The 25,755-nt window shown below is 43.8% G+C and overlaps 1 protein-coding gene across 1 annotated transcript in view; it reads left to right on the top strand.

The window, feature by feature from the left end:
- LOC144783052 (distal membrane-arm assembly complex protein 2-like) overlaps positions 1-14,839 on the top strand; it is a 103,525-nt gene extending 88,686 nt beyond the window's left edge. Inside the window, exons 5-6 of the mRNA XM_078662225.1 lie at positions 1,988-2,150; positions 13,949-14,839. Of these exons, the coding sequence (XP_078518351.1) occupies positions 1,988-2,150; positions 13,949-14,087 (302 nt within the window). The 3' untranslated portion in view covers positions 14,088-14,839. The remainder of the gene's footprint in view (positions 1-1,987; positions 2,151-13,948) is intronic.
- The last annotated feature ends 10,916 nt before the right edge of the window (positions 14,840-25,755 follow it).

Raw genomic sequence — 25,755 nt, 5'->3', positions numbered from 1 at the left:
GCTTCGGTGTAGAAGCAGATTATGTTTAAAGCTCTTTGCTTGACTGGTAAGGTTGTTAATGATGAAGGTCCAGTGTATGTTAGGAAGAGATTTTGGAGGCACCTTCCTTCCTGTCAACATCGCAATGGCTCACAGAACCTTTTGATCATCCATAAGTTCCCTGAAGAGCAGATTGGGGAGTTGGGGGATGTGGATTGGGGGGCGGAATCCTTCTCCTATCTATCTCCTCATCCATGGCATTTCTTTCTCTTGAATCTGAGAGACATTTCTAATCATTCGGCCTTCAATTAGAAACTAAAAACGTTTATTTGTCTGTTATTTTTGCTTTGTGTAGTCCCTCTGTGTGTGAAAAAGACTTCGGGAGCCTGGTGTCCTCTGGGGATCCAGTATCGCTGTATAAATGATACTTTGTTCATTCAGTCTCATTGTCAGCTGAGCTCCACCACCACCTCTTACTGTTCAGAGAGAGGCTGCTATCTTGGGACTTGTGGTTCTGGCGCACTTGGCTATATTTATTCTATTCTTTGCCGCCATTCATGTTGAGACTATCCACCCGCTGACACTTATAGCCGGTTTGGAGGCACAATGGCATGGGATTAGGGCCTGAAAGGTGGTGCTCAAGTCAAAGCTATCTATCTAGCGTTTGTCACCATGTTAGCCAAGGCCACACCCCTATCAAGTACCCTATTTTAACAAATTGATGCAGCAAACAAGCATTTGCAAAGCAATCGGTTTTGCATTTACAAAAGCTTGCGCTATTGGCATTGTAAATGCCAGTAGTTTAAATTCTCGCAAATACAAGACCTATTGCATTGCAAATATTTGTTGTTTCCAAACACCCCACGCGGCTCATCTAAAGAAAGGGGCGCGGCCTCTTAGCATGCAAGCTCAGCATGGGGCACTTGATAACAACAAAAAAGTAAAAAAAATAAAAATGCGTCTGTGTTCGGCACCCCAAATAAACCAAAGGCATGGCCGCCCTGTGGCATCCGTGCCATGGCGAGTCATAAAAAAAAAACGTTAGGATAGAGGTGAAAACAATTTGAACAAAGTAATGCTCAGAGGCTATAATTAAAGCCTACTGAGTAACAACACATGTAAGGCAGCCAGTCCTTATGGGAGGTTACAAGATGAAACAAGGCGGTACTAAGGAGGGATTACTACGCCTATTGACCTATGAAGAGCCAGAATTTACAAAGGACAATGACACAAGCCAATGAAAAATATGATCAGAGGCCAATGAAAAATATGATCAGAGAGTGGGCACAGCTTCAAGTCCATACCTGAATACAGCATGCATTGCAGAGCAGCGCATCCGCTGCCCAGGCTTGACCTAAAAATGAGTGACAGAGGGGTTACATCACATATTCGAAGTATAAGCTGCAGATGCATTTTAAGAACTTTATATCATCATTGACGAGTCAGTCATAAGAACCACAGTGTGTCTAGATAATGTTTTCTTTTAAATATTGCTCTGTGAAAGAAAAGCGAAGTAGTTTGAATGTTAATCGATGCTCATAAGAACTGATAGACAGCAGTAAAGCAATACCTTAGTTATCGAATACCAAATGATTCCTAAAGATGAAGCGCATGCTACATAGTCTGCCTCAAACTAGTAGTCTGCTTATGTACAGTATGCCACATTATTACAAAGCTCATCATTATCATCCTCTTGAAAATGTTCTTTTACAACCTCAAAAAGCCCTTGCATGCACAAATTCCCCAACACAATGGTTACATCCATTTGGATTTCTCACTGATAACGTTTCTCTGCAGAACATTCTGCTGGATATTCCAGATTAAGTGCTCTCTAATTAGGTGCTGAATAATTGTTGTGTTTAAATTGCTCTGTGCCTTTTCTATAAAGCAAAATGCATCTCTTCTGACCGTCAAGTATTCTGATTCAGTGGTCATGATTTAAATGGATTGAAGAGTAGCCGCGATAAGTCTGCTGCACCAACTTCCTGTTTCTCTCTCCTTTCTCTAGTGCCCCTGGGAGAGCTGAAATATCTGAACCTGAGTAACTGTCCCAACGTGGACGACTTTTGTCTGAGCCGGCTCCATGTGTTCAAAGACACACTGGAGGAGCTGCACCTTTCCGGCTGCCCACGAGTGACCGAGAGAGGCCTTGCCACGCTACACCATTTAGAGTCAGTATATCTTTAATATGATTGCCTTTGATCCTTTAGGTGGGAGCGGGGAGACGGTGGTGGTACATCATCGGTTTGTAGTGCGGTGGACATTACTAATGGTCTGGTGTCTTATTTCTTAGTCTTTGTGGTAAAATGGCATGCTTGCTCCCTAGGATTGATGCAGATTATCTTCCATATGGGCCACCCCCCTACTCTCCAAACGCAGTGTTGAGTAGACTTGCTTGAAAAAAAGGACAAGCTTCATAGACCTCTATCTGTTCGCGGAGTCTTCATAAGTTGCAGAAAGAAAATTATAAGGGTTGAGGGCATGCAGTAAGAATTGAAATGCTCACATATCAAACATTCTGAATGAAGGCTTTGTGCTTCACACCATCTCAGTGCATACCATCATAGCACATGCTTAGTTTTCAAATTTGAAGGCAGATGAGGCATAGATGTCCCCCCACCCCCTACGCTGTACACACAAACTCAACTTTGTCTTCGACATCTTAAGTTTGACAAGTTCTGAAAAACAACTATTTCCCAGACGAGCAATAAGCCTTCTAGTTTTTTTTATTGGAAACTGTGGCTGATTTCTGCATATTATTTTGAGGAGGTGCCTTTGAAGAATGGCTGTTAATTTGTCCTCTGCTAAAATGTTTGTGTCCACAAAGTTTGCAACACCTACAGGCGAATCTCGCTTACTTTTGCCACCTCGCTCTTACGTCAGTTATCAGAACGAACAGCAATTTAAATTGCATACATTTTGTTCTAAGTTTTGTTTTACATGATCTACCAAGTATGTCTTCAGCTTCAAAGCCATGTATGTGTCTCCTGTAAATTAGGTTTATTTACATTTGCTACATTTTTTATGTTTTCCTAAAAGCAAAATGTATATGCTGCCTGTTGTTTTCATAGTTCTGTTTTCTCAATGTGGTTTAACATTAGGTTTAAATTTTTTACCCTGTAAAGGTTTGGCCCAAATTTTGGAGTTAATTCTTCTCATAGTAGAGGCTTTAGCATATCCAATGTAGCTCCTCTTAGTCAACCGCAATAGTTAATGACTTGCACATCTGAAATATAACATATTGACTGAGCTGAACTCTAATCTTGTTTTGTAAGGGAGGAGTAGAGCTCAGTAAGAAATGGTTCTGCCTAAGACATTTACTCACACCCTTTTCTAGCTCCTGGTTCAGTTTGTCTCTAAAACCATTAGCTCCATATGTAACTGTGTGAATGGACTTGGTGTAAAGAGTGGTTACTATGGGGAACACAAAGGGGCTGGACAAGTTCAGGAAGAGCCTTCTCAAAGAATGCTGTAATAGAGAGGATATTAATTTCAATGCATACGTGTGGATTTCAGGACCCTCCCTTCTATCCTTCCATACCCCCATAATCCCTTTATTACAGTTGTTCAGAGTATCACAAGACCCTTTGCAGACCAAACTGGGCTGCAACCAAGATGACTGTATTGACCGCACTAAGAAGCACTGAAACATGCTCGCCTCCCGATTTTGTCAGTGTGTTTTATTGCCTGTTCGAGCCCTCCATGTCAGCGGTGTATAAAATAAACCAAAGCAGGACCACCATGCAACCCTATTTCAATCCACGGTTAGTTGCGGTTCTTCTGGTCACACTGGTGCAATTTCCCGCTTTCACATGTTCCCATTTTTTCTGGTGAAGGTGTTGGTTAGACCTTAAAATTTTGCAGCTGGAAAGTAAAATTCCCCCAAAGCAGTCTAAAATTAACCATATCAAATACTAAGGCATGATATAACAAGCATTTGCAATGCAATAGGTCTCGCATTAGTAAAGTTTGAGCTATTGGTATTGTAAATGACACATTTTTTATTTATGTGTTGGTTTTGAAAATAGCAAAATTAATAGCTTTGTCATGTACAATGCCAATAGTTTTAACTTTCGCAAATGTGACACCTATAGCATTTGTAATGCAATATGTGTTGTATTTACGTGACTTAGATGTAATGATATTACAAATAACAATGGCTTTTATTTTATTTTATTCTTAAATAAAAGTTATTGTAATATATAATGGCAATAGCTTAAACTTTTGTAAATAACTTTTGTGAAGATTATGTTCAGTGTATTTTATTGTGACGAAAATCCAAGAACAGAAGTGAAATATTAACATCTTTTTGTGACATTTGTAATAAAGCTTGAAACATTGAGAGAACATATTTGAACTAGTTGTTGTTGAATGGTTGCACAGATTGATGCTGCGGTGGCGCTGAGTGATGTTGTGGTGGCAACGAGTGATGCTGAGGTAACGCATAGTGATGTTGTGGTGCCCCTGAGTGATGCTGTGGTGGTGCTGAGTGATTCTGTGGTGATGCGATAGATAGAGTGAGGGCGATAGATAGATATACAGATAAATAGAGTGAGGGCGATCGATAGATAGAGTGATGGCGATAGATAGAGTGAGTGCGATAGATAGACAGATAGAGTGAGTGAGGGCGATAGAGTGAGGGCGATAGATAGATAGATAAATAGAGTGAGGGCGATAGATAGATATAGTGAGGCGATAGATAGATAGCTAGTGAGATAGAGTAAGAGCGATAGATAGAGTGAGGGCAATAGATAGCTAGAGTGAGGGCGACAGATAGATAGAGAGATAGAGTAAGGGCGATAGATAGATAGTGAGGGCTATAGATACATAGATAGAGAGTGAGGGCGATAGATAGATAGAGTGAGGGTGATAGATAAATAGATAGATAGAGTGAGGGCGATAGATAGATAGATAGCGATAGATAAATCGATAGATAGATAGAGCGAGGGCGATAGATAGAGTGAGGGTGATAGATAGATAGATAGATAGATGGATAGATAGATAGATAGAGTGAGGGTGATAGCTAGCTAGATAGAGTGAGGGCGATAGATAGATAGATAGATAGATAGATAGATAGATAGAGGGCGATAGACAGATAGATAGAGGGTGATAGACAGATAGATAGATAGAGTGAGGGCGATAGACAGATAGAGTGAGGGCGGTAGATAGAGAGATAGAGAGATAGAGAGATAGAGAGATAGAGAGATAGATAGATAGATAGATAGATAGATAGACAGATAGAAAGATAAAATGAGGGAGATAGATAGATAGACAGATAGATAGACAGATAGAGTGAGGACGATAGATAGGGTGAGGGCGATAGATAGATAGGTAGATGGATAGATAAGATAGAGTGAGGGCGATAGATAGAGTGAGGGCGATAGATAGATAGATAGATAGATAGATAGATGTGTGTGTGGTTGTGGTTGTGTGTGGTTGTGTGTGTGGTTGTGTGTGTGGTGTGTTTGGGGTTGTGTGTGTGTAGTGTTTGGGGTTGTGTGTGTGGTTGTGGGGTTTTGTGTGGGGTTGTGTGTGTGGTTGTGTGGTTGAGTGTGGTTGTGTGCTTGCTTGTGTGTGTGCTTGTGGTTGTGTGTGTGTGGTTTGTGTGTGTGGTTTGTGTGTGTGTGGTTGTATGTGTGGGGGGTGTGTGTGTGGTGTTGTGTGTGTGGGGGTGTGTGTGTGGGGCGTTGTGTGTGTGGGGGGTTGTGTGTGGGGTTGTGTGTGTGTGTGTGTAGAGTTGTGTGGGGTTGTGTGTGTGTCTGGGGTTGTGTGTGTGGGGGGGTTTGTGTGTGGGGTTGTGTTTGGGGGGTTTGTGTGTGTGGGGGTGTTGTGTGTGTGGGGGGGTTGTGTATGGGGTTGTGGGGGGGTTGTGTATGGGGTTGTGTGTGGGGGGGTTGTGTGTGGGGTTGTGTCTGTGTGTGTGGGGGTGTGTGTGTGGGGTTGTGCATGTGGGGGTTTGTGTGTTTGGTGGGGTTGTGTGTGTGGGGGTGTGTGTGTGGGGGGGGTTGTGTGTGGAGTTGTGTGTGTGTGGGGTTGTGTGTGTGGGGGGGGTTGTGTGTGTGAGTGGAGTTGTGTGGGATTGTGTGTGTCTGGGGTTGTGTGTGTATGGGGACGTTGTGTGTGTGTGTGTGCATGCGGGTTTGTGTGTGGGGGGGTTGTGTGTGTGGGGTTGTGTGTTTGTGGTTGTGTGTGTGTGTTTGGTTATGTGTGTGTGTGGCAGAGTTAATTACACTCTTTCACACGCTCAAATTCCTCAATTGATAGTTCTGTAGAAAGATGAAAATACATTCTTAGAAAAAGCCACATTATCCGGAGTAACCTATGAGCAAATCTCGTTTCCAAATACACAAATAAAAAGCAAATCGAGAGTGAAACTATTTAAAGTCGTACAAACAGTTCTGTGACAATTAAGGGAACAAGGGGCAAGGATGTGAGCATTGGTTAAAGGCCAGATCTACCGAATTTGGAACTGGGAGACCCTGTTCGAGTTTCGGCGTCGGCTCATCATCATCTGATTGTGGGCAAATCACTAAACTGCCCGAGCCTCAAACAAAAGGATGTGTCCTTGTGTCATGTAACTGGTGCTTGTGTGAAGCGCTCGAATACCTTCGGGTCGAATTTGCTTTACATAAAACTGCAAAAAAACAGGCCAAACTATTTCTTTGTTTAAATCCCAAAATGAGGGGAGAGAGAGCATGTGTATTTGTGTGTGTGTGAGATTAGTTGGTGGAAAAATACACTAAGCCAGAATGTTCTACATTCCTTGCGATGTTTCATGGAACATTGCCAAAAGATGATGTCACTTCCTTGAAAGTTACAGCAGTTTCATTGCTATCATTCTATTTGTCCTGCCTCATACATTTCTAGGCCCGCTTCTGAGATTGCCCTTTAAGGGCTGTGGCATGGGTGACCAGCCTGCCGTTTCTGCTAGTGCCAGGCCTCACATTGCATCACATATTCGGCCAAAACCGCAGTGTAATTAAATGAAGCATGTTCTACTCATGGAGTTCGCACAGATCACTGCAAGGCCTTCTCTGGTATGTGATGCCGGATCAGCGCGGGAGATGTGTGCCATAGCTTCCAATGAGTTTCACAATTCACTGTAAACACATGTTAACGAAATGTGAGCATACTTCGCAATGAGGGCACTGGTGTACCTTTGCAGTGACGATGGCCACATCTGCTCTGCACTACGCTGTGGCCATATCTCAAAATAAAGGATGCTCACATTTTCAGACTTGGAGCCTGATGTACCAAACATGTTTCCCCAAAATACAGGCTTCGCGGGAGCTGTGCATCTATAATAGGCCTGCGTGGCTGCAGGCAGAATACAATTAGCCGTGCACTGTGCAGTTGAAATCCCGGGGGCGGGGGCACTCTAATTACCGGGCCCGTGTGCACGGGCACCAGAGCTGCTAACGAACCCTACGAGGGGCTCCAGTTCCGAGGCGCTAATGAGGCCACTGTGTGCAGAGAGTGGCACTCCAGGACGGCCACTGTGCAGACATCCTCGGGGGCGCACAGTGCGACACACGGCGGGAAAAATGGTTTGGGGCAAGGACCAGGCGCTATAGGGCTTCAAAAGCAAACAGAATATGGATAATTGTGACAAAAAGTGACGTAGTGCTACTTGGGTAAAAGCGTCAGGGGGTCCAAAGGGTACACGGACCAGAAGAATAAGGCACATAAGTAGAAAAAAAAAAACATGAGCCAGGGAGCATAGCAGAGGGGAACAGAGAATGGCGGTCATGGAGCATGGAGAGTAGGCGCTATAAAGACCAGGAAGTAAAGTGGGGTCCACAGGTGCGAAGCAGCATAGGAACAATCGGAGCAGAGGGTGGGGCAGGGGAGCCAGTCTGCATAGGCAGAAGGAAACAAAAGGACAAAGAGGAAAGGCGACCTGAGATCATGGGACCCAAGCAGCGGAGGGACGAAGGACGGCGACTGCTTTAAGGTGTAGGGCACAATTACAAATAGGCAGATGCTTCCGGAAGCATAGGATTAATGGACCCAAGCGCACAGAGGGAAAGGCATCGGGGACAAGGAAACACAGGAGGCACCGTGACACGCTGGCTGGAATAACAACAAGCAAAACAAGTTAAACAGGTTTTAAAAGGAGACACGGCCTCCGGCCGTGAAACTGAAAGTACGGCCGGGCGGCCGTGAATAATTAGGTGGTGACAAATGCGCTGGGAGGGCTGCCTTTGATGTGGTAATGCGAGGCAGGCAGGCAGGCGGCTGGTGGCATTGTGCACGCGCTTTTTAGGGCTTGCGCAAGCGCAATGACCTAAAAAGCACATGCACTCAAAGGAATCGCCAGTGGAATCGCCAGTGGTGGTTAAACACTGGATAAGCCCCTATAGAGCTTCCAGCTGTGCACATGTGCACAGCAGGCGAGCCCTAAAAAGCATGTATAAAGCACTCTTCTCTCTGCTAAAATATTTAGAGATTTCCTATTATCAGTAATCTCACACCGTTTCTTAAAATTTGTCTGGTAAACTGAGAATTTTGCTTCATGTCCCCCAAACTTCGCATTCTTGTAATGATATATTCGCAAACTAGTAGTGACTTCACTCTTGAGGCCCCCCACTGTTCAAGCAAATACTTGGGATTTTCCCACTTGAGTGGCAGGCTACATAAACTCAGATAATTGTGGGTTAAGATTCCACTTGTAATGCATTACATAACCAATCCACACCATCTGCCATGCCTTGGACTAAATCTGAAGTCCTTCTTCTTATGGTAGAGACAGAAGAAGTATCGATGGAAGAAAGGGGACATTGAGTGTAGTCAATGTACCTCCTAATCCCCAAACAGAATGGTACACTCGGACCAATACTAGATTTCTGACATTTGAACCACTATGTAAAACACTATTACCTTCAAAATTACCACATTGTAAGATGTCATCCTTCTCCTCCAGTTTGGAAACTTCATGTGCACGTTGGACCTGAAGGACGCCTATTTTCACACCCTCATGCTTCTGGCTTATCGAGAATATCTAAGGTTTTCGATAAGTGGAAAAAATCAATTCAGGGTTATTCCATCTGGAGTGCTGTCCGCACTGAGAGTGTTCACTATATGTCTGCAGTGGTGGTAGCACATATGACGCCAAATGATACTTGTGTGTACTTACCAGAGTGACGAGCTAATCAAGGGGAGCAAACAGCAGATGTCTTGACTATACCCGACGGGTAATTCACATGCTCCTCAGACAGGGGTTCACAATAAATGTGAAAAATTCGCACTTCAACTCGAACCCAGAACTTTATGGAGACCCACTCAATTCTGCGGTAGCAAAAATATATATGACTTGAGTATCTGCATTTCAACAGCTGTTTCTGTCCGCTTTACCAAATGTTGCATCCTCTGACTGTGAGGAATGTAATAAAATTGCATTTCCAAATGCACTTTTGCACATGTGCGCTTTGCATTAGTGTCTAGCACAACAATATGGGCAAAATATACTTGGATATTTGGAGAAGCTAGTGTTGATAGGGGCAAATGTTTAGGGCAAACTACCATGGACTTGTCCAGCACACCTATTACAGGCAACAGTCAACACTGATGCCTTGTTCACATAGTGGGGGCACACATAGCACACCTGATCATCAAAAGTGTAATGGAACCTGCAGGACAGGGAGGAACACAATATGTGTTAAAATTGAAAGCAAAACAGGTGATGTTACCAGTCTTCCAGTGGTATTGTACAACAAGGCCATGATCATTTACACAGAGAGCGTGACCGCAATGTTGTACATAGGGAACTCGGAGGAACACTCGCCATACAGCTCTCTGATTGGACAAAGCATTTGGGGTTAGGCCAATAGTCATACAATCCCCCTGCTAGCGACTCAGACAAAAGAGCACCTTTATAGACCACCTCAGTAGGAACCTTGAGGAGGCCCACAAGTGCGAAAACAATAACGCGGTAGAAAGTCTGTACTTCCATAAATAAGGAACAGTATGCAAACATTTCAAGTATAAACCTCCAGGTTTACAGAGCCCAATTTCCAGGGAATGTGCTGTGAATAGATTGGTTATTTGGAATTTGCATAATTTGTCCCCCCACGTCGAGGGTTCCTTATGATGTACTCAAAGTGAGGTAGGCACCCATGGAAGTAATCCTGATTGCTCCCACCTGGGCAAAACTTCTGTTGTACTTATCTCTACTGGAGATGTCAACCACATCACCGCCTATCAGTAAAGAAAGGATCTGTTGTCTGAAAAGAAATATATGAACTTGCATCCTTACCCACCGTTACTCAGTTTGGCTATTTGCCTCCCTAGGTGTTCGAGTTCGGGTACTTCCATCTTTAAGAATAATCTATGACAGTGCTTAAGGAGGCTAGAGGACTAATAACAAGAGTAAGCTATATAGCTAAATGTAAAAAAATTTGTGCTGTACTCTGCTAAGGCACAATCAGATCCTCTGCAGACATCTCAAACGGTTGTCCAGTACCTCTTGCATCTGCTAAAAACAGGTCCTGCCTATGCTTCCATGCAAGCCCATCTAGCTGCAATAGCAACTACTTGCAAAATGGGCAACTCTAGTCCACTTTAAAACCCCCAATCGTTAAAGCCTCCATGGAGAACCTAAAATAAATAATTCCCCCTAGAACAGTTCTGGAAAAAAATTAGGACTTAAATGTGGTGCATACATGCCTTATCGGACCATGCCTTGATCCGGTGCATTCAATCTCACTTCACGTTTCTTTAGTTGAAGGTGGATCTCTTATTGGCAATCACTTTAAAATGCATTAGTGAACTGTAAGTGTATCAGCCCAGGCGCTTTACTTCCAAGTATATAAGGGCAGATTCGTTTTAAGGGTGCATGCAAACTTTTGTCAAAACTGTTCACGCCTTTTCATGTGAACTAATCCATGGAGCTTCCCTCTTTCTTCACAGCCCTCCACTTCTTATACACCTGAAGGGCTCTTATCTTATGTACTGTGTAAAAAGTACACAATGTTATAGAAACTTTCTATTGCATTCACACAATCATATTTTGGATCATCCAATTTCTAGGCAGAGGTAGCCAGGCGGATTTGTTGCTACATCCAACTCGGTTATATTCGAATGTACACTTGATAGTCCTGCTCAACTCGTGTAAGAAAAGTGCAACCATTACTTTTTTTGGACATCTGCTGAGAAACTATGCGGTGATAAAAAACAGTTTTGTGTAGAGATTCATGCTAAAAAAGAATCTTAGGTTGGACAAACAGTCCTTTAAACCCTTTCCAAAGCTGACTCTGAAACTCATCATCAATAAAACTTTATTCGGCCGCATTATGGCCATAAAAGTACATTTGCACAAAGAGTAACCCAGAAATACAGTACAAATACAAAATGATGAAAAGAGCAGAGCTACTTTACATGTACAGTTATTTTGAAAGTTACTTAGCCCTTATATGTATTTAGTGTATCTTGATAAAACCTATACATATCAGCAAAAACCTTGATGAAAATGAATATTATACACAATCAATACTAAGTTATAATAGATCATCATACAAGTTTAAAAGCATTTCTTCCTTCAGGACTGCAAAATCCAACCCATTTCTATGGCTAATCAAAGGTTTTTCTTCTGCGTACAGCCCCTGCTAAAAAACTTGCAACCCCATAACATATCAGGGGTGATGACAGCATTTGCAGATATAGGTCTTACTTGTGCAAAATAGCATTTTTTTTTAAAGAGTTAACATATATTTAGACCGTAAATCACTATAAAAACCGCAGAAGAACATAAAGTGCAGCAAATCTGGGCAGAAAAATCATCACAGGAACAAGTCTTTAGGGTCCATAACTTAGAGAAACCCTTGGGAACGGACAGACACCAATAAATACAATTAAATCTAAATCGGATTCAAAGAAAGCGATGATGCAAATTATTAATAAAAAACCAAAAGGGTTGATCTAAAATCCCAGGGCTTATTATCATATAATGTCTAATCGTGGGTTTGATAAATTCACTATTTTCCTCTTAATCTCCTTGCAGACCACTTTCTTTGAAGGGCGGTGACACTGCTTCACAATCTGTGTACAGTACGTGATCTATAGCAACTGAGGCTGCAAACGGAAAACGTTACTGATTTGTAACATTTGGTTTGAAGCTTTTAGTGCTGTCGACGTACATGCGCCCTCAGGCCTCGAAAACAGGGAAGTCTAACAAAAGGCACTGTTTCTTATTTTTTGAGTTTATTCATTATTACATTATAATTTCCAGGCAGTTGTACATAACTACTTTCAGATGGGGGTGCAATGAATGTAAACTAATCTATGGTAGTCTGGGTCCCAGTGCATTGTGCGTTATGAGGACTATCAAGTCACTTATATAACGCACGCTAAACCGCAAGCTGTCATAGAAAAAACTTGTCATAGTCTCAACCCAACACTAGATGTCAGGAGAGTACAGGATATGATGTACAGAATTACAAGCTGCATTTGAGCATTACTGGCAGGGTCACTGGCATCAAGCGATTCTTATGCTGCACCGTTTTCTGCACAATTATTGATTTGCCACGTAATCCAACATGTGCTGCATTTTCACCAGATTTTAACAAAAAAAATGTTTTAGCGTAAACAGATCAAAAGTTAATGAAGACGTGGCGACACGGCTTGATGCAGTGGAAGGCCCATGGCTGACTGGTCATCATTCATTTGCTTATTGCTTTATCTGGGGGTTAAACTGCTTCGAACGGGGTGAAATATTTCCCCTGACAGTGTTACTATGTGTAAAAATGATGGAATAATGAATTAAAGCTATCACAAAATGTGCAACATTGTGCCAGATAATTGCCTACCCGTGCCGCATAATTTAGTCAGCCGAGCTGCACAATTTGATCCTTCCCTGAGGCATAGATTCAGTGGTCCTGATTGCAGATAAGTAACGTTTTCTTTACTCTGCAGCTATTCAAATCAAGTGCATTTTTCTTTTGTAAACTAGGGTGTTTGCTTCTGGGCTTGGTTCGCCAAATTCTGCAAATTGTGATATCTAGTTTCCTGCTCAATCACTGTCCGCTAAATTGCAAAAGTATTTAGAGTAGCATATATAAATATAAGTAAATATAGAGTAATATTTTACAACTCCATTGCACACAACCATGACCTCCGAAACAATGAAAGAAATTAGACCTGCAGAAGTCCACAAAGAAGGATTGAAACGTTATCATTAGAGCTCAGGCTTTATCACAAACTATTAAATGTAATAAAGCGTATTAAAGTTTCCTGGATAGGAATGGTACTGCTTCCTTCTGTCTCGTTACAAATGACTAAGGGGTCTGTCCTTGATTCACTATTAGGAGCCTGTGGCTGGGAATGAGCAGAAGGAACTCGTGGTCTGCTTTGTCTTGTAAAAGCTTCAATTTTAGGACCCATTTTATTCACTTCAGTGCATTGAATTTGTGTTACATTTTGTCAATTGATATGAAATAAACTTGCCCGTGCCTTTCCACGTGTAAAAGTAAGGGACTGAGTTCTTAAAGTGGCAAGATTATTTAGAGGGCAATAGCAAATGTAGAAATGTCTTTGTTTTTTAATGACCTGCATCTTGCAAAAAAAGTGTTTTGATCATAAGGGCATGTTTTCAATCTGCCTGTTGTAGGGATTCATCTGAATCGCAACATGATCTTTTTAGTTCCTTATTTTTGAGTTTAGCATGGTTTAAATTGTTACCGGCAGGAATGTCTGAATGTGGGAACGTCTTAGGAAGTCAGACCCCAGATTGCACCTGGTCAAAAATGTATGCCTAATCCATCGCCAGTGCCTCTGTATCGTAAAAGATGCTGTATTATCCATGCCAGGATGACCACATGATCGTTTATGTTGTGTAGTTATCGTCACTATATTTTCTGACCGTGTACATACCAAGATTAATCTGTATTGGTCGTGGTAGAATGAATTGTGTGTACAGTGGCCTTGCAAAGACAATTTTTTTTAGCCATTTGTTTCTATTCTTTTCACCCTACAGAAATCTGAAGTACCTGGATGTGTCTCGCCTGCCATCTGTTTCAAACCAACCCTTGATCGCAATTCTATTGGAAGAAATCCTCCCAAGGTGCCAGATTGAGGGGATGAGTTTCAAGATCCCCCTGAAACTGGACTCTTGAGTATAAAGATAGTGCCCAAAATGGTAGCGGTAGAGGGACAGAGAACAAAATGCCCGCCGGGCCATGAATTGTGAGCGTGGAGTACATCACTGTACCTCAGCATCATGTCATGAGGATCCTGTGGACAGACCATTATGCAATATGCAGCTTTTCTCTTTCAGCTGATAATTTTTAATATCCTTCATTCTTCAACTAGTCGCTGCACGTTATTTTTCTGGAATTGAATCTGGGATGAAGCCGTTGAAGAAAGGTTTTGCATGTTTGCCTCCTGGGAAGCAAAGGGCCTAATGCAACAACTAATTTATCTTTTTACATAATTGCAGGATTACTCTTTCCCTTCCCAGGGGGATCTCCTTACAGCTTTCATTGCTGGAAGATGTAGTAAGGCATTCCTTAAATCTTGCTACCAAAGAGGTCAGCTTTTTGGCATCCCTGATCAGTGAGTACCTGTGCTCAGCGGCGTAGCGTTGGTTGCCAGCGCCTTGGGCAAAGGAAGTATCTTTTAACATTTTGGACCCCTAAGAATGCCCCGTGCCCCTAAGAATTTTGCGCAAGGGCAACCGCCCCTTTGGCCCTGCCCATGTTGACCCAATGCCACTGCTTCATCAGTGCTACTAAATCCGCGGACCTAGCAACAGGGATAACGATTCCATTTCCTTTCAAGGATATCAAACTGAAATGGATAAGTTGTTGTTGTTATTTACCAAATTAAATGTGGTGCTAAGAAATAAAGAGCACAGTAATTTCTTCCACATTTTTGAGTGTTTTTTCTTTAATGAAGCATATCTGTAAACTTGTGGGGTGTGTTACAGTTCTTTTAGCAGGCAATTTCCCCTCATCCCCAACCAGGGCAGCCGGTAGTGCGAAGACCTATAACATATGTGAAAGGCAACAAATGATGTGGCTGTCCCTTTTTATTAATAATAAATGTTTTCATCTTGACGTGTGCACTCATATTACATTTGTACAACGAATAACTGATTTTTAAAGGCAGTGCAAGAAAGAGTGCTGGTACCTGAAGCTCTGCTCAGAAGCAGGTGGCCGGTGCAGTTAAATGTTGGCATGCAGAAAACAAACGCTAGTAGTATTTAATCCACTACCAGACACTCCCTGCCTCTTTCTCTCGCTCTTGCAGGTGTATGCTTTTTCTATCTGTGAGTTTTTCTGTCTTTCTCTTTCTCAGTCTTTCCGCTCTGTGGTTTTCTCCCTCTCTTGCACTCGGTAAATATCTGATGAGGAAAATTAGTGCCAGTACCCCCAAAAAAGGGGCAGGTGGTCCCCACCTGCAACCACCTGCTGATTTAAGCACTGGATAAATGTTTTGACAGTGACCTTTTCTGTTTGTTCACAGAAAGTGTCAGTTGAAAGGAAGAAACATAGCAATTTCTGCCCTAAAGGCCTATATTTCATACTGTGACTTGAAACATATCTATCTTACTAGAATTTTAGATCTGGTGCCAAACATAGCATAGATTCCATCACATGAAGAAATCTGGTTTTTGGTTGTGCTTGTACAACTTCGAGTCCCTAGCAGAAAAAAGTCCAGTATATGCTGCTTGCTGAAGATGTTAAAGCCTGCGGGCTTGATTCTCAAACTGCACTCGGTAGTACATTTTGTAGTGCTACAAAACGTTCTGCAAAATGCAGTTCACAAACTTTGTGCACAGTTTTAGGACTCCTCCCTACTTATACTTGTGTGAGGAGTCATCCACCCCAATCACTGGGTGCGGAGAACTTCAGATACATAAGTATAGGGCAGGGGTTTCCAACTTTAATGAAATAAGATATACATATGTTCCATAACTATCATCCCGAGCTTCTAACTATTATTATTTGTAATTATTTCTAATAAGGCTACATTAAACAAGATTAAATTAGTGGCCTCCATATGCAAAATTACCAGCAGTGATGACCTCATTGCATCAAGCAGGGATTCTCTTTATCAAAATGGAATGCCTCTACATAGGTAATACATATCAGCAATGGTTGCAAATATGTTATACATATCAGCGATGGCTGCAAAGCCCCTGACACCAATATTATTAGTAATTAGAATTGCTAACAGCATGATTTATCAATTAATCATCTGCTTTAAACATATTTTCGAAATTCAACCTTTTCTCCAGATATCAGTTTGAGTTCTGACAATACATTCATGTTCGTCTTGAAAACTTGGTTTGTAATTCTGGTATACATATATACAATTAACCAAGCAAAAGCTGTAAATTTAATAGGCTGGACTACACATATGTGAGCTACTTACAGGTAGCAAGAGAGATACTTGTTGGACAAGCATGGTATAGGGAATGCAGAGTCATAAAACTTTGCATGTAGTTTGTCTGTTCCAAGAAAGTATTAAACTACTACACATTGTAAGTTTACCTTTGTAAATGAGGTCATACATGTTATTTGTACCCAAATAAATATTTTAAGCAGTCTCTTTTTTCAGTCTGATTTTAGATTTGTTTCCCCATAGAATACATTTTATTTTCTCTTTAGACCCCCCCCTGCAATACCATTTGTAATAGATAAGTGTTTCTGGTTTGAACAGTGTCAAGCATTTTGACATTACCTCCTGCCCTCTTTTCCTGCTAGTTCCCTCTGCCTGTGATTGTCTATGCTGTAAAATGTATTGCTTTGTACACAAGGCAATTTTAAATCACCAGGCCTTACATTATTTTCCTGCTGGGATGAAGATTAATGGTGCCCAGTCACTGGCCTACCCCTGCATATTCTACCCACTTCCACACAAACCAGAAAAAGCTCCAGGGTCTCAACTGTCTGATTAACATGAACTGTCCAGCATAAAGTCTTACTATTGCAACTCGTAACAGCCAAGTTTTCTTTTTTGCACTAAAACCGGTTAACACCTTAGCCGCGGTCAGATTTACCGCGGTGCGCTGAATATTACGAAAACCTGCGTTACATGACAAGCTCAGCTCGTCATGAGTGTACGAGAGGTGTACCTCATGACAAGCTGAGCTCGTCATGAGCGTCGAAGGGGTTAATTGGAAGTTCCCATCTTCAAATTAGTAGTGTGAACCATCTGAGGCAAGGTTTTCTACAGTTATTTCCTTCCAGTAGAAGCTATGCTCTTGTGTTGAAACTTTTGAAAGTCTTCTGCTCTCTGTGCCATGATCTCACTGCTGCACACACATTTCGTAATAGCGATTATCGAACATCTGAAGTGTGGCTTAAACCTGCGCTCTGCCTCCCCTTGTGCACCTCATCTCTTTGATAGATGCTTAATATTTCTTGCAACTCTTTGCTCTATTAGTAAATACGTTTTGAGACTCAACTGAAACCAGAGATTTCTTCCCCAGTCTTAGGGACAGATGTATCAAAGGGCTGTACCCATTCTGTGTCTATAGGAAAATGTGTTCATACATATGGCCCTTAGTTCCTTAGATGAGAATCACAAAAACATGACTGGGAGTGGAAACTTGGGCTGGACTGGACCTTGGCTCTTCACCCAAGGTACTCCAATGTAAGTTAAGACGACTTGGGTGAGAGAAGGTCCAATGTTCAGCTCCTCGGCCACACTAAACAGTTTTTCGCTATTTGAACATGAATGAGTCTGTTTTGTATTAATTGGCATAATGTAAGGTTCTTTTTCATTATTATAAGAACTTGGACAAAGACATGTGGCAGGGTCTGATGGAATGGTGGGTAGGAAGGGGCAGAATCCAGGATATTAGGAGGTAACAGTATGATAAAAATCCACAGAAGAGCATGAGTCTCAGTATTGGTGACATGTTTGTTAAGGTCCCCGGTATAGATCCTATTGAAAGAACTCTGTAGCTCCTGGGATAGTGGTTCAGCTGCCCCAGGATCTATGTGCATCATGGTGTGAGGCACATCCTCACATCCTCTCTTCTCAGCATAACCTGTCAGAGTGGCTCACAGATCACCTATTCCATTCACCTGCTGCTTCCTTCCTGTACTCCCTCCAAGGAAATGAGCAGCCGTGTTAGGAGCTTGGCGACAGTAATCCTTTTTCATGGTTGAGTCAGCCTGAGAGGAGAACTGCTAAGTCCAAAATCACAAATAGTCCACTTTATACCCACTATGGCATAATCATCTGCTAGTATTTGAAAAAATGGGATAAGTGCACTGAGGAAAACCGGAATACATGTTTTCCAGAGTAAAGTTGCTTCAATGTAAGAGGAATAACTAATCTCAAAAGAAATTACAAATCTTAAAATAGGGTTTTGCCAGAACAAGGGAAACTTTCCTAAATGAAAGCAGAAATCTGAAGTTAGGGTAATAAGGACACCCAATAAATGTATAGCTGCCAAATTAATCAAATGAACAATATAATTAAAGCTTATTCACCAATTGCACAGCTTCCCCCTTACTTATTTACTCACGACACTCACAACACCAAAGACACTTTTTTTTTTCTCCTTTCCTGCTGGGTGTTGGGGGCGGGCCTGGGGAGGGGTGACTGCACCTAGAGGGTCGTAGTGCACTCCCTTCACTGCGCCTGAAGTTTTGCCCGGCTGTCTCAGGCCGGCCAAACCTTCATGTGCAGTAAAGCTATCCCCAACCCCAGCTACATGGCTGGGGTTGGAGAGATCAGGCACAGACTCCCAGTCTGTCCTGGAGCACTAATCGAAAGTGCTCAGGCCAATCCTGAAGTTGCTGTCATGCGAGAGCAGCTTCAGGATTGGCCGCAGGGCAGGCTGGGAGCCTGTGCCTGAAAAAACAAGCAGAGGAGCGCGACGCGAACGGCTGGAGGTAAGCTTTTTTGTAATTCTTTTTTATTTTGCCCACCTCCCTTCACAACCCCAATGCCTCGCCCGCCTCGCTCCTCCTCCCAAACACCGACCGCCACTGAAAAAATGTTTGGACGCAATCAACAATTGTAAGCAACACACTGGCAGATCACTTCCTCACTATTTGGATTAGTTAAATGAAACTTTTAAATGTCATGCTAGTATAGCAAATGCTACCTAAAACTGCTTTGGAACGTGTGGGAGCAGCATTCTTTCAAGGCCTGTTAAAGTTGCAGGAACAATCGCGAATATATGCGTTGGCAAAATTGTCAAGTTGATTTCAGTAACTAATCATTGTGTAGTCACCCACAAAAAGGTGGAAATAATCCAAAGAGACAAAATGTGTCTCTCTCTAGATGTAGTCTTTGATGGGAAGAAATGAGAGACACCAAGGGCAGGAAAGGGGAGACTGTGTTCTTCCAGGGAATACCTTCTATTTTAATTGTAGTTAAGAGGGATATTGTCTGTCGTTGCAGAAGCCATTCCGACCTCTTCTGTATCAGCCACATGCTGCTGTAGCTCGGAGACCTTCCCTGTTACCTCAGCTAAAGACTGCTTCAGATTATCTGTTTTCACCCAAAAATATTGTTGGAGTGCCTTGGAACGCTGAACCTGCATGAGTTGGATTATGGGGGGCATTGAAGGCTTAGAGGCTGCAGATGAGATAGAGACTGGAGGAGAGGTCGCAGTGTCAGTATTTGGGGGAGTTGACCCCACAATTGCACCCACTGCTAAACCAATGCTAGATTGAGGGAAGTCCAAGTTCATTATTAACTGGTTGTCTGTCAATACTCTGGCCCCACTAGAACAGCTGGTGGTTTCCAATCTACCTGTGGAACAGGGGCGTTACCAATTAGAGCCAAATCACTACTACTGGAGGGAGCCTTCTGTCCTTTCAAACTTTTTGCCTGCAACGGGCTGTGCTGACCATCAACCCGACTGCCACCATCAGCCTGTTGAGCGGCAGCTTTCTCTTCTTTTTCAGGATTTGCCTGCACAATGTTTGCGCTGTGCTTGTGAAATCTATTGTATTTTATATTTCTTTAAAGGGTCTTGCATCCCGCCTTCACTTCTTATTGGTCCTTGTGCTTGTCACTTTACTATTCCTAGTTTCTATTGGTTATGTGAGTTCTATTTACTGTTCTTCCATGTGGGTTTCTCTTACCAGTTTCCCATTGGCAAGTTACTGTGTTCATCCGCTTTAGTGGAACTTTTTAAGTGTTTCGAGCAACGATCTGGGGTAAAAAAGCAGGCAACCACTCTGGTTTTCTTTTTTTTAGGTCAAGCCTGGGCAGCGCATGCGCTTCTCTGCAAGGCATGCTGTATTGAAGTACAGAATAAAAGCTCAGCCCATTTCCCGCCAATCTTTTTACAATTGGCTCCTGTTATAGTCCTTTCAAAATCGTTGCTTTTCATTCGTTAAAAGGCTTACTAGTTCATCCTTGGTACCACCTTGTCTGCATTTGTAACCTCCCATAAGGACTGGACTTTTTAATTGTGTTACACAGTCTGCTTTATCTACTCGGTGAGCACTATTTTCTTAAATGAGCTTCCCCTATTTCACAAACAACGTTGCAGCATGCCACTCGCATTTTTATTGTAAATAATGTGTTCCTTCATTTGCAGCACGGTCTGTTTTCACTTTGGCAGCCGCGCTTATTTATTTATTGAATTTACGGCTACGTTTCTTTATTTTTTTAATTTACAGTGCGTTCTGCTTTTAGTTTAGCGGGTGCATTACAGAAACATTCTATTTTTTTTTTGGAGTGACAACGCCCCAAACTGCGCTTTCACTTCACTGTTGTGTGACAGCAAACAAATGATGGACGGAATGCTGACAATACAAACATTCTCCCCCAGTCAAAAGATCTGGGTTAAATCCATCGTTCTTTTGCCCACTACGTCAAGCAGTGGCATCACGCGGGGGGTGCGGACCGCACCGGTGACACCATTAAATGGGGTGACACCCTGACACCAAAATGAAAAGTCTGTTGAACCTTACCCGGCCACCTGCAAAGATAATTGTCCAATTAGGCTATGACTTTAAATTTATGTAAGTACTGCACGGGCCGTGATTCATGCCAGCACTAAGGAGAACCGACATTATATAAGAAGCAGTTAGAACTTTCACGAACTACAGGTGGCGCCCTTGCATTCTGGGAGTGCACTCTTTGGTTCCTGCCCTGCGGTGAGGGCCGCAGTTTCTTCCTGGGAGGGGTTTCCTTTAAGTCCCGCCAATTGAAGCCCTATATGCAAGAGCATTGAATTACATTGTATGCAGCAGCATTTTCACTTTCACTATTTACTACGAAAAGATGGCTTCGGCTCCGGTTGTCTGTTCCTCGCTCTCGAGGGTTGTCATTGAAGATGACAGGTAAGAGCGTGGGGGCTTTTGAAGAAGGCATGTTAACTTTTCACCATTGGACACACAAACCACTGCGATTTTAGACTTCACGTTTGGAATGCCAGGATGGGTACAGTCTCAGCCCTTTAACACACTTCATCCTGGAAGTGACGTACACATTCTCAATCCTGGGATCCTAATAGTGCACAGTTTTCATGCCCGGCATTCAGGGCAACCGCGGTCTTTTGTCATAAGTGTTACCTTGCCTGGGAACCAGAGCTGTCTGAGAACATTCCTGAGGAATTTATAATTGTAAAGAGTGTACCAGAAGGGGGCGGCGGGGCACAGGTGTCAAGCTGCGGGCAGAGGTTTCCATGCACGGGAGCTGCTTGGGATCCATCGTGTTAATGAGAGTAACACTAACAGGCAGAGCTATCGAATGCCCTTTGACTTTTAAAATCTCACCTTAATGTGTTTTCGTAGATCGAACCAATCCAGAGCGCTTTAAATAGATATATTCCAATGCGTGATTAATAAAGTCGGCCCGGCGTTCTGGTGTTTTCTGACGTCCTGGTGCTTGCAGCTCTCTGACAACTCTCTAGCACCCTCTAGTGTGCCTGAGGAATGTGGCAACACTGCAGGGAAGACCAAAAGCAAGCAGGGAAATACTCTGAGTAGAACGCATGGCCTCCAAGGAGCAAGGGGAGGAGTTATGAAAGGATGGGTAACTCCTCTGCAGTGCTTTAGACTCTGGTGTAGAAGAAGACCCCAGAAGAAGAAGGACCCCCTCCGTGGGTGCTGCACAGATGACTACATCTCCTCGAGGGGGTCCATCATGGATTCATGAGGTAAGTCGTGAGGGGGTGACACCATGAGTTACCCGCACTGGGTGACACCAACCCTAGTGACGCCCCTGACATCAAGCCAGTTTGGACCCAACCATATGCAAACTAGTCTTGACCCTGTGCCCCATGGGAACAGTCCAGACCGACCTGCCAGGCCAGGTCCTCCCTGGACCGGAAAAAAGCATCCTGGGACCGGTTTCAGGGTATTACCCGTCATCAGCCAGGCTACCTTGAATCCAGTAGCACAGTAAGCAAGGGACCCACGTCTGGGCATACCCAGCCAACTTAGGGTGAAAAGTGCTACGCAAACAATTGATGGACGGAATGCTGAATAAATCATACATTGACCCCCAGTCAAGAGATCTAGGTTAAATCCATCATCCTTTTGCTCAACATGCCACCCCAGTTTAGACCAGTCATATGCAAATCAGTCTTGACCCTGTGCCTCATGGGAACAGTCCAGACCGAACTGCCAAGCCAGGTCCTCCCTGGACCGCAAACAAGCATCCTGGGACCGGTTTCTGGGTATTACCCTTCATAAGCCAGGCTAGCTTGAATCCAGTGTCACAGTAAGCAAGGGACCCACGGCTGGGCATACCTATCCCACTTAGGGTGAAAAGTGCTACGCACATAAATGATGGACGGAATGCTGAATAAATCATACATTCACCCCCAGTCAAGAGATCAGGGTTAAATCAATCGTTCTTTTGCTTACCATACCACCCCAGTCTTGACCCTCTGCCTCATGGGAACAGTCCAGACTGAACTGCCAAGCCAGGTCCTCCCTGGACCGCAAACAAGCATCCTGGGACCGGTTTCTGGGTATTCCTTCATAAGACAGGCTAGCTTGAATCCAGTGTCACAGTAAGCAAGGGACCCACGTCTTGGCATACCCACCCCACTTAGGGTGAAAAGCGCTACGCAAACAAATGATGGACGGAATGCTGAATACATCATACATTCACCCCCAGTCAAGAGATCTGGGGTAAATCCATCGTTCTTTTGCTCACCATGCCACCCCAGTTTAGACCAGCCATATGCAAATCAGTCTTTACCCTCTGCATCATGGGAACAGTCCAGACCGGACTGCCAAGCCAGGTCCTCCCTGCACCAGAAACAAGTATCCTGAGACCGGTTTCTGGGTACTACCCTTCATCAGCCAGGCTAGCTTGAATCCAGTGGCACAGCAAGGAAGGCATCCATGTCTGGGCATACCCATCCCACTTAGGGTGAAAAGTGCTACGCAAACAAATGATGGACGGAATGCTGAATAAATCATCCATTTACCCCCAGTCAAGTGATCTGGGTTAAATACATCGTTCTTTTGCTCACCATGCCTCCCCAGTCTTGGCCCTGTGCCTCATGGGAACAGTCCAGACCGAATTGCCAAGCCAGGTCCTCCCTGGACTGAAAACAAGCATCCTGGGACCTGTTTCTTGGTATTAACCTTCATCACCACGGCTACCGTGAATCCGGTGGCACAGTAAGTAAAGGACCCATGTCGGGGCATACCCATCCCACCTAGGATGAAAAGTGCTACGCAAACAAATGATCGACCAAATGCTGAATACATCATACATTCACCCCCAGTCAAGAGATCTGGGGTAAATCCATCGTTCTTTTGCTCACCATGCCACCCCAGTTTAGACCAGCCATATGCAAATCAGTCTTTACCCTCTGCATCATGGGAACAGTCCAGTCCGGACTGCCAAGCCAGGTCCTCCCTGCACCGGAAACAAGTATCCTGGGACCGGTTTCTGGGTACTACCCTTCATCAGCCAGGCTAGCTTGAATCCAGTGGCACAGCAAGGAAGGCATCCATGTCTGGGCATACCCATCCCAGTTAGGGTGAAAAGTGCTACGCAAACAAATGATGGACAGAATGCTGAATAAATCATACATTCACCCCAGTCAAGAGATCTGGTTTATATCCATCGTCCTTCTGCTCACCATGCCACCCCAGTTTAGACCTAGCCACATGCAAACCAGTCTTTACCCTGTCGTTATGAGAACAGTCCAGACCAAACTGCCAAGCCAGGTCCTCCCTGGACTGGAAACAAGAATCTGGGTATTACCCTTCATAAGCCAGGCTAGCTTGAATCCAGTGTCACAGTAAGCAAGGGACCCACGTCTAGGCATACCCATCACACAAAGGGTGAAATGTGCTATGCAAACAAATGATGGACGGAATGCTGAATAAATCATACATTCACCCCCAGTCAAGAGATGTGGGTTAAATCAATCGTTCTATCTCACCATGCCACCCCAGTCTTGACTCTGTGCCTCATGGGAACAGTCCAGACCGACCTGCCAAGCCAGGTCCTCCCTGGGCTGGAAACAAGAATCCTGGGACCTGTTTCTGGGTATTACCCTTCATCAGCCAGGCTAGCTTGAAACCAGTGCACAGTAAGCAAGGGACCCACGTCTGGGCATACCCATCCCACTTAGGGTGAAAAGTGCTACGCAAACAAATGATGGACGGAATACTGAATAAATCATACATTCACCCCCACTGAAGAGATCTGGGTTAAATCCAGTGTTCTTTTGCTCACCATGCCACCCCAGTTTAAACCCAGCCATATGCAAATCAGTCTTGACCCTGTGCCTCATGGGAATAGTACAGGCGGAACTGCCAAGCCAGGTCCTCCCTGGACCAGAAATAAACATCCTAGGACCGTTTTCTGGGTATTACCCTTCATCAGCTAGGCTAGCTTGAATCCAGTGGCACAGTAAGCAAGGGACCCACGTCTTGGAATACCCATCCCACTTAGGGTGAAAAGTGCTACACAAACAAATGATGGACAGAATGCTGAATACATCATACATTCACCCCCAGTCAAGAGACCTGGGGTAAATCCATCGTTCTTTTGCTCACCATGCCACCCCAGTTTAGACCAGCCATATGCAAATCAGTCTTTACCCTCTGCATCATGGGAACAGTCCAGTCCGGACTGCCAAGCCAGGTCCTCCCTGCACCGGAAACAAGTATCCTGGGACCGGTTTCTGGGTACTACCCTTCATCAGCCAGGCTAGCTTGAATCCAGTGGCACAGCAAGGAAGGCATCCATGTCTGGGCATACCCATCCCAGTTAGGGTGAAAAGTGCTACGCAAACAAATGATGGACAGAATGCTGAATAAATCATACATTCACCCCAGTCAAGAGATCTGGTTTAAATCCATCGTCCTTCTGCTCACCATGCCACCCCAGTTTAGACCTAGCCACATGCAAACCAGTCTTTACCCTGTCGTTATGAGAACAGTCCAGACCAAACTGCCAAGCCAGGTCCTCCCTGGACTGGAGACAAGAATCTGGGTATTACCCTTCATAAGCCAGGCTAGCTTGAATCCAGTGTCACAGTAAGCAAGGGACCCACGTCTAGGCATACCCATCACACTAAGGGTGAAATGTGCTATGCAAACAAATGATGGACGGAATGCTGAATAAATCATACATTCACCCCCAGTCAAGAGATGTGGGTTAAATCAATCGTTCTATCTCACCATGCCACCCCAGTCTTGACTCTGTGCCTCATGGGAACAGTCCAGACCGACCTGCCAAGCCAGGTCCTCCCTGGGCTGGAAACAAGAATCCTGGGACCTGTTTCTGGGTATTACCCTTCATCAGCCAGGCTAGCTTGAAACCAGTGCACAGTAAGCAAGGGACCCACGTCTGGGCATACCCATCCCACTTAGGGTGAAA

Source organism: Lissotriton helveticus, chromosome 9, assembly GCF_964261635.1.
Source record: "Lissotriton helveticus chromosome 9, aLisHel1.1, whole genome shotgun sequence".
NCBI lineage: Eukaryota > Metazoa > Chordata > Amphibia > Caudata > Salamandridae > Lissotriton > Lissotriton helveticus.
Note: the sequence above shows the minus strand (reverse complement) of the source record. Positions and strands in the feature narration are given on the sequence as shown.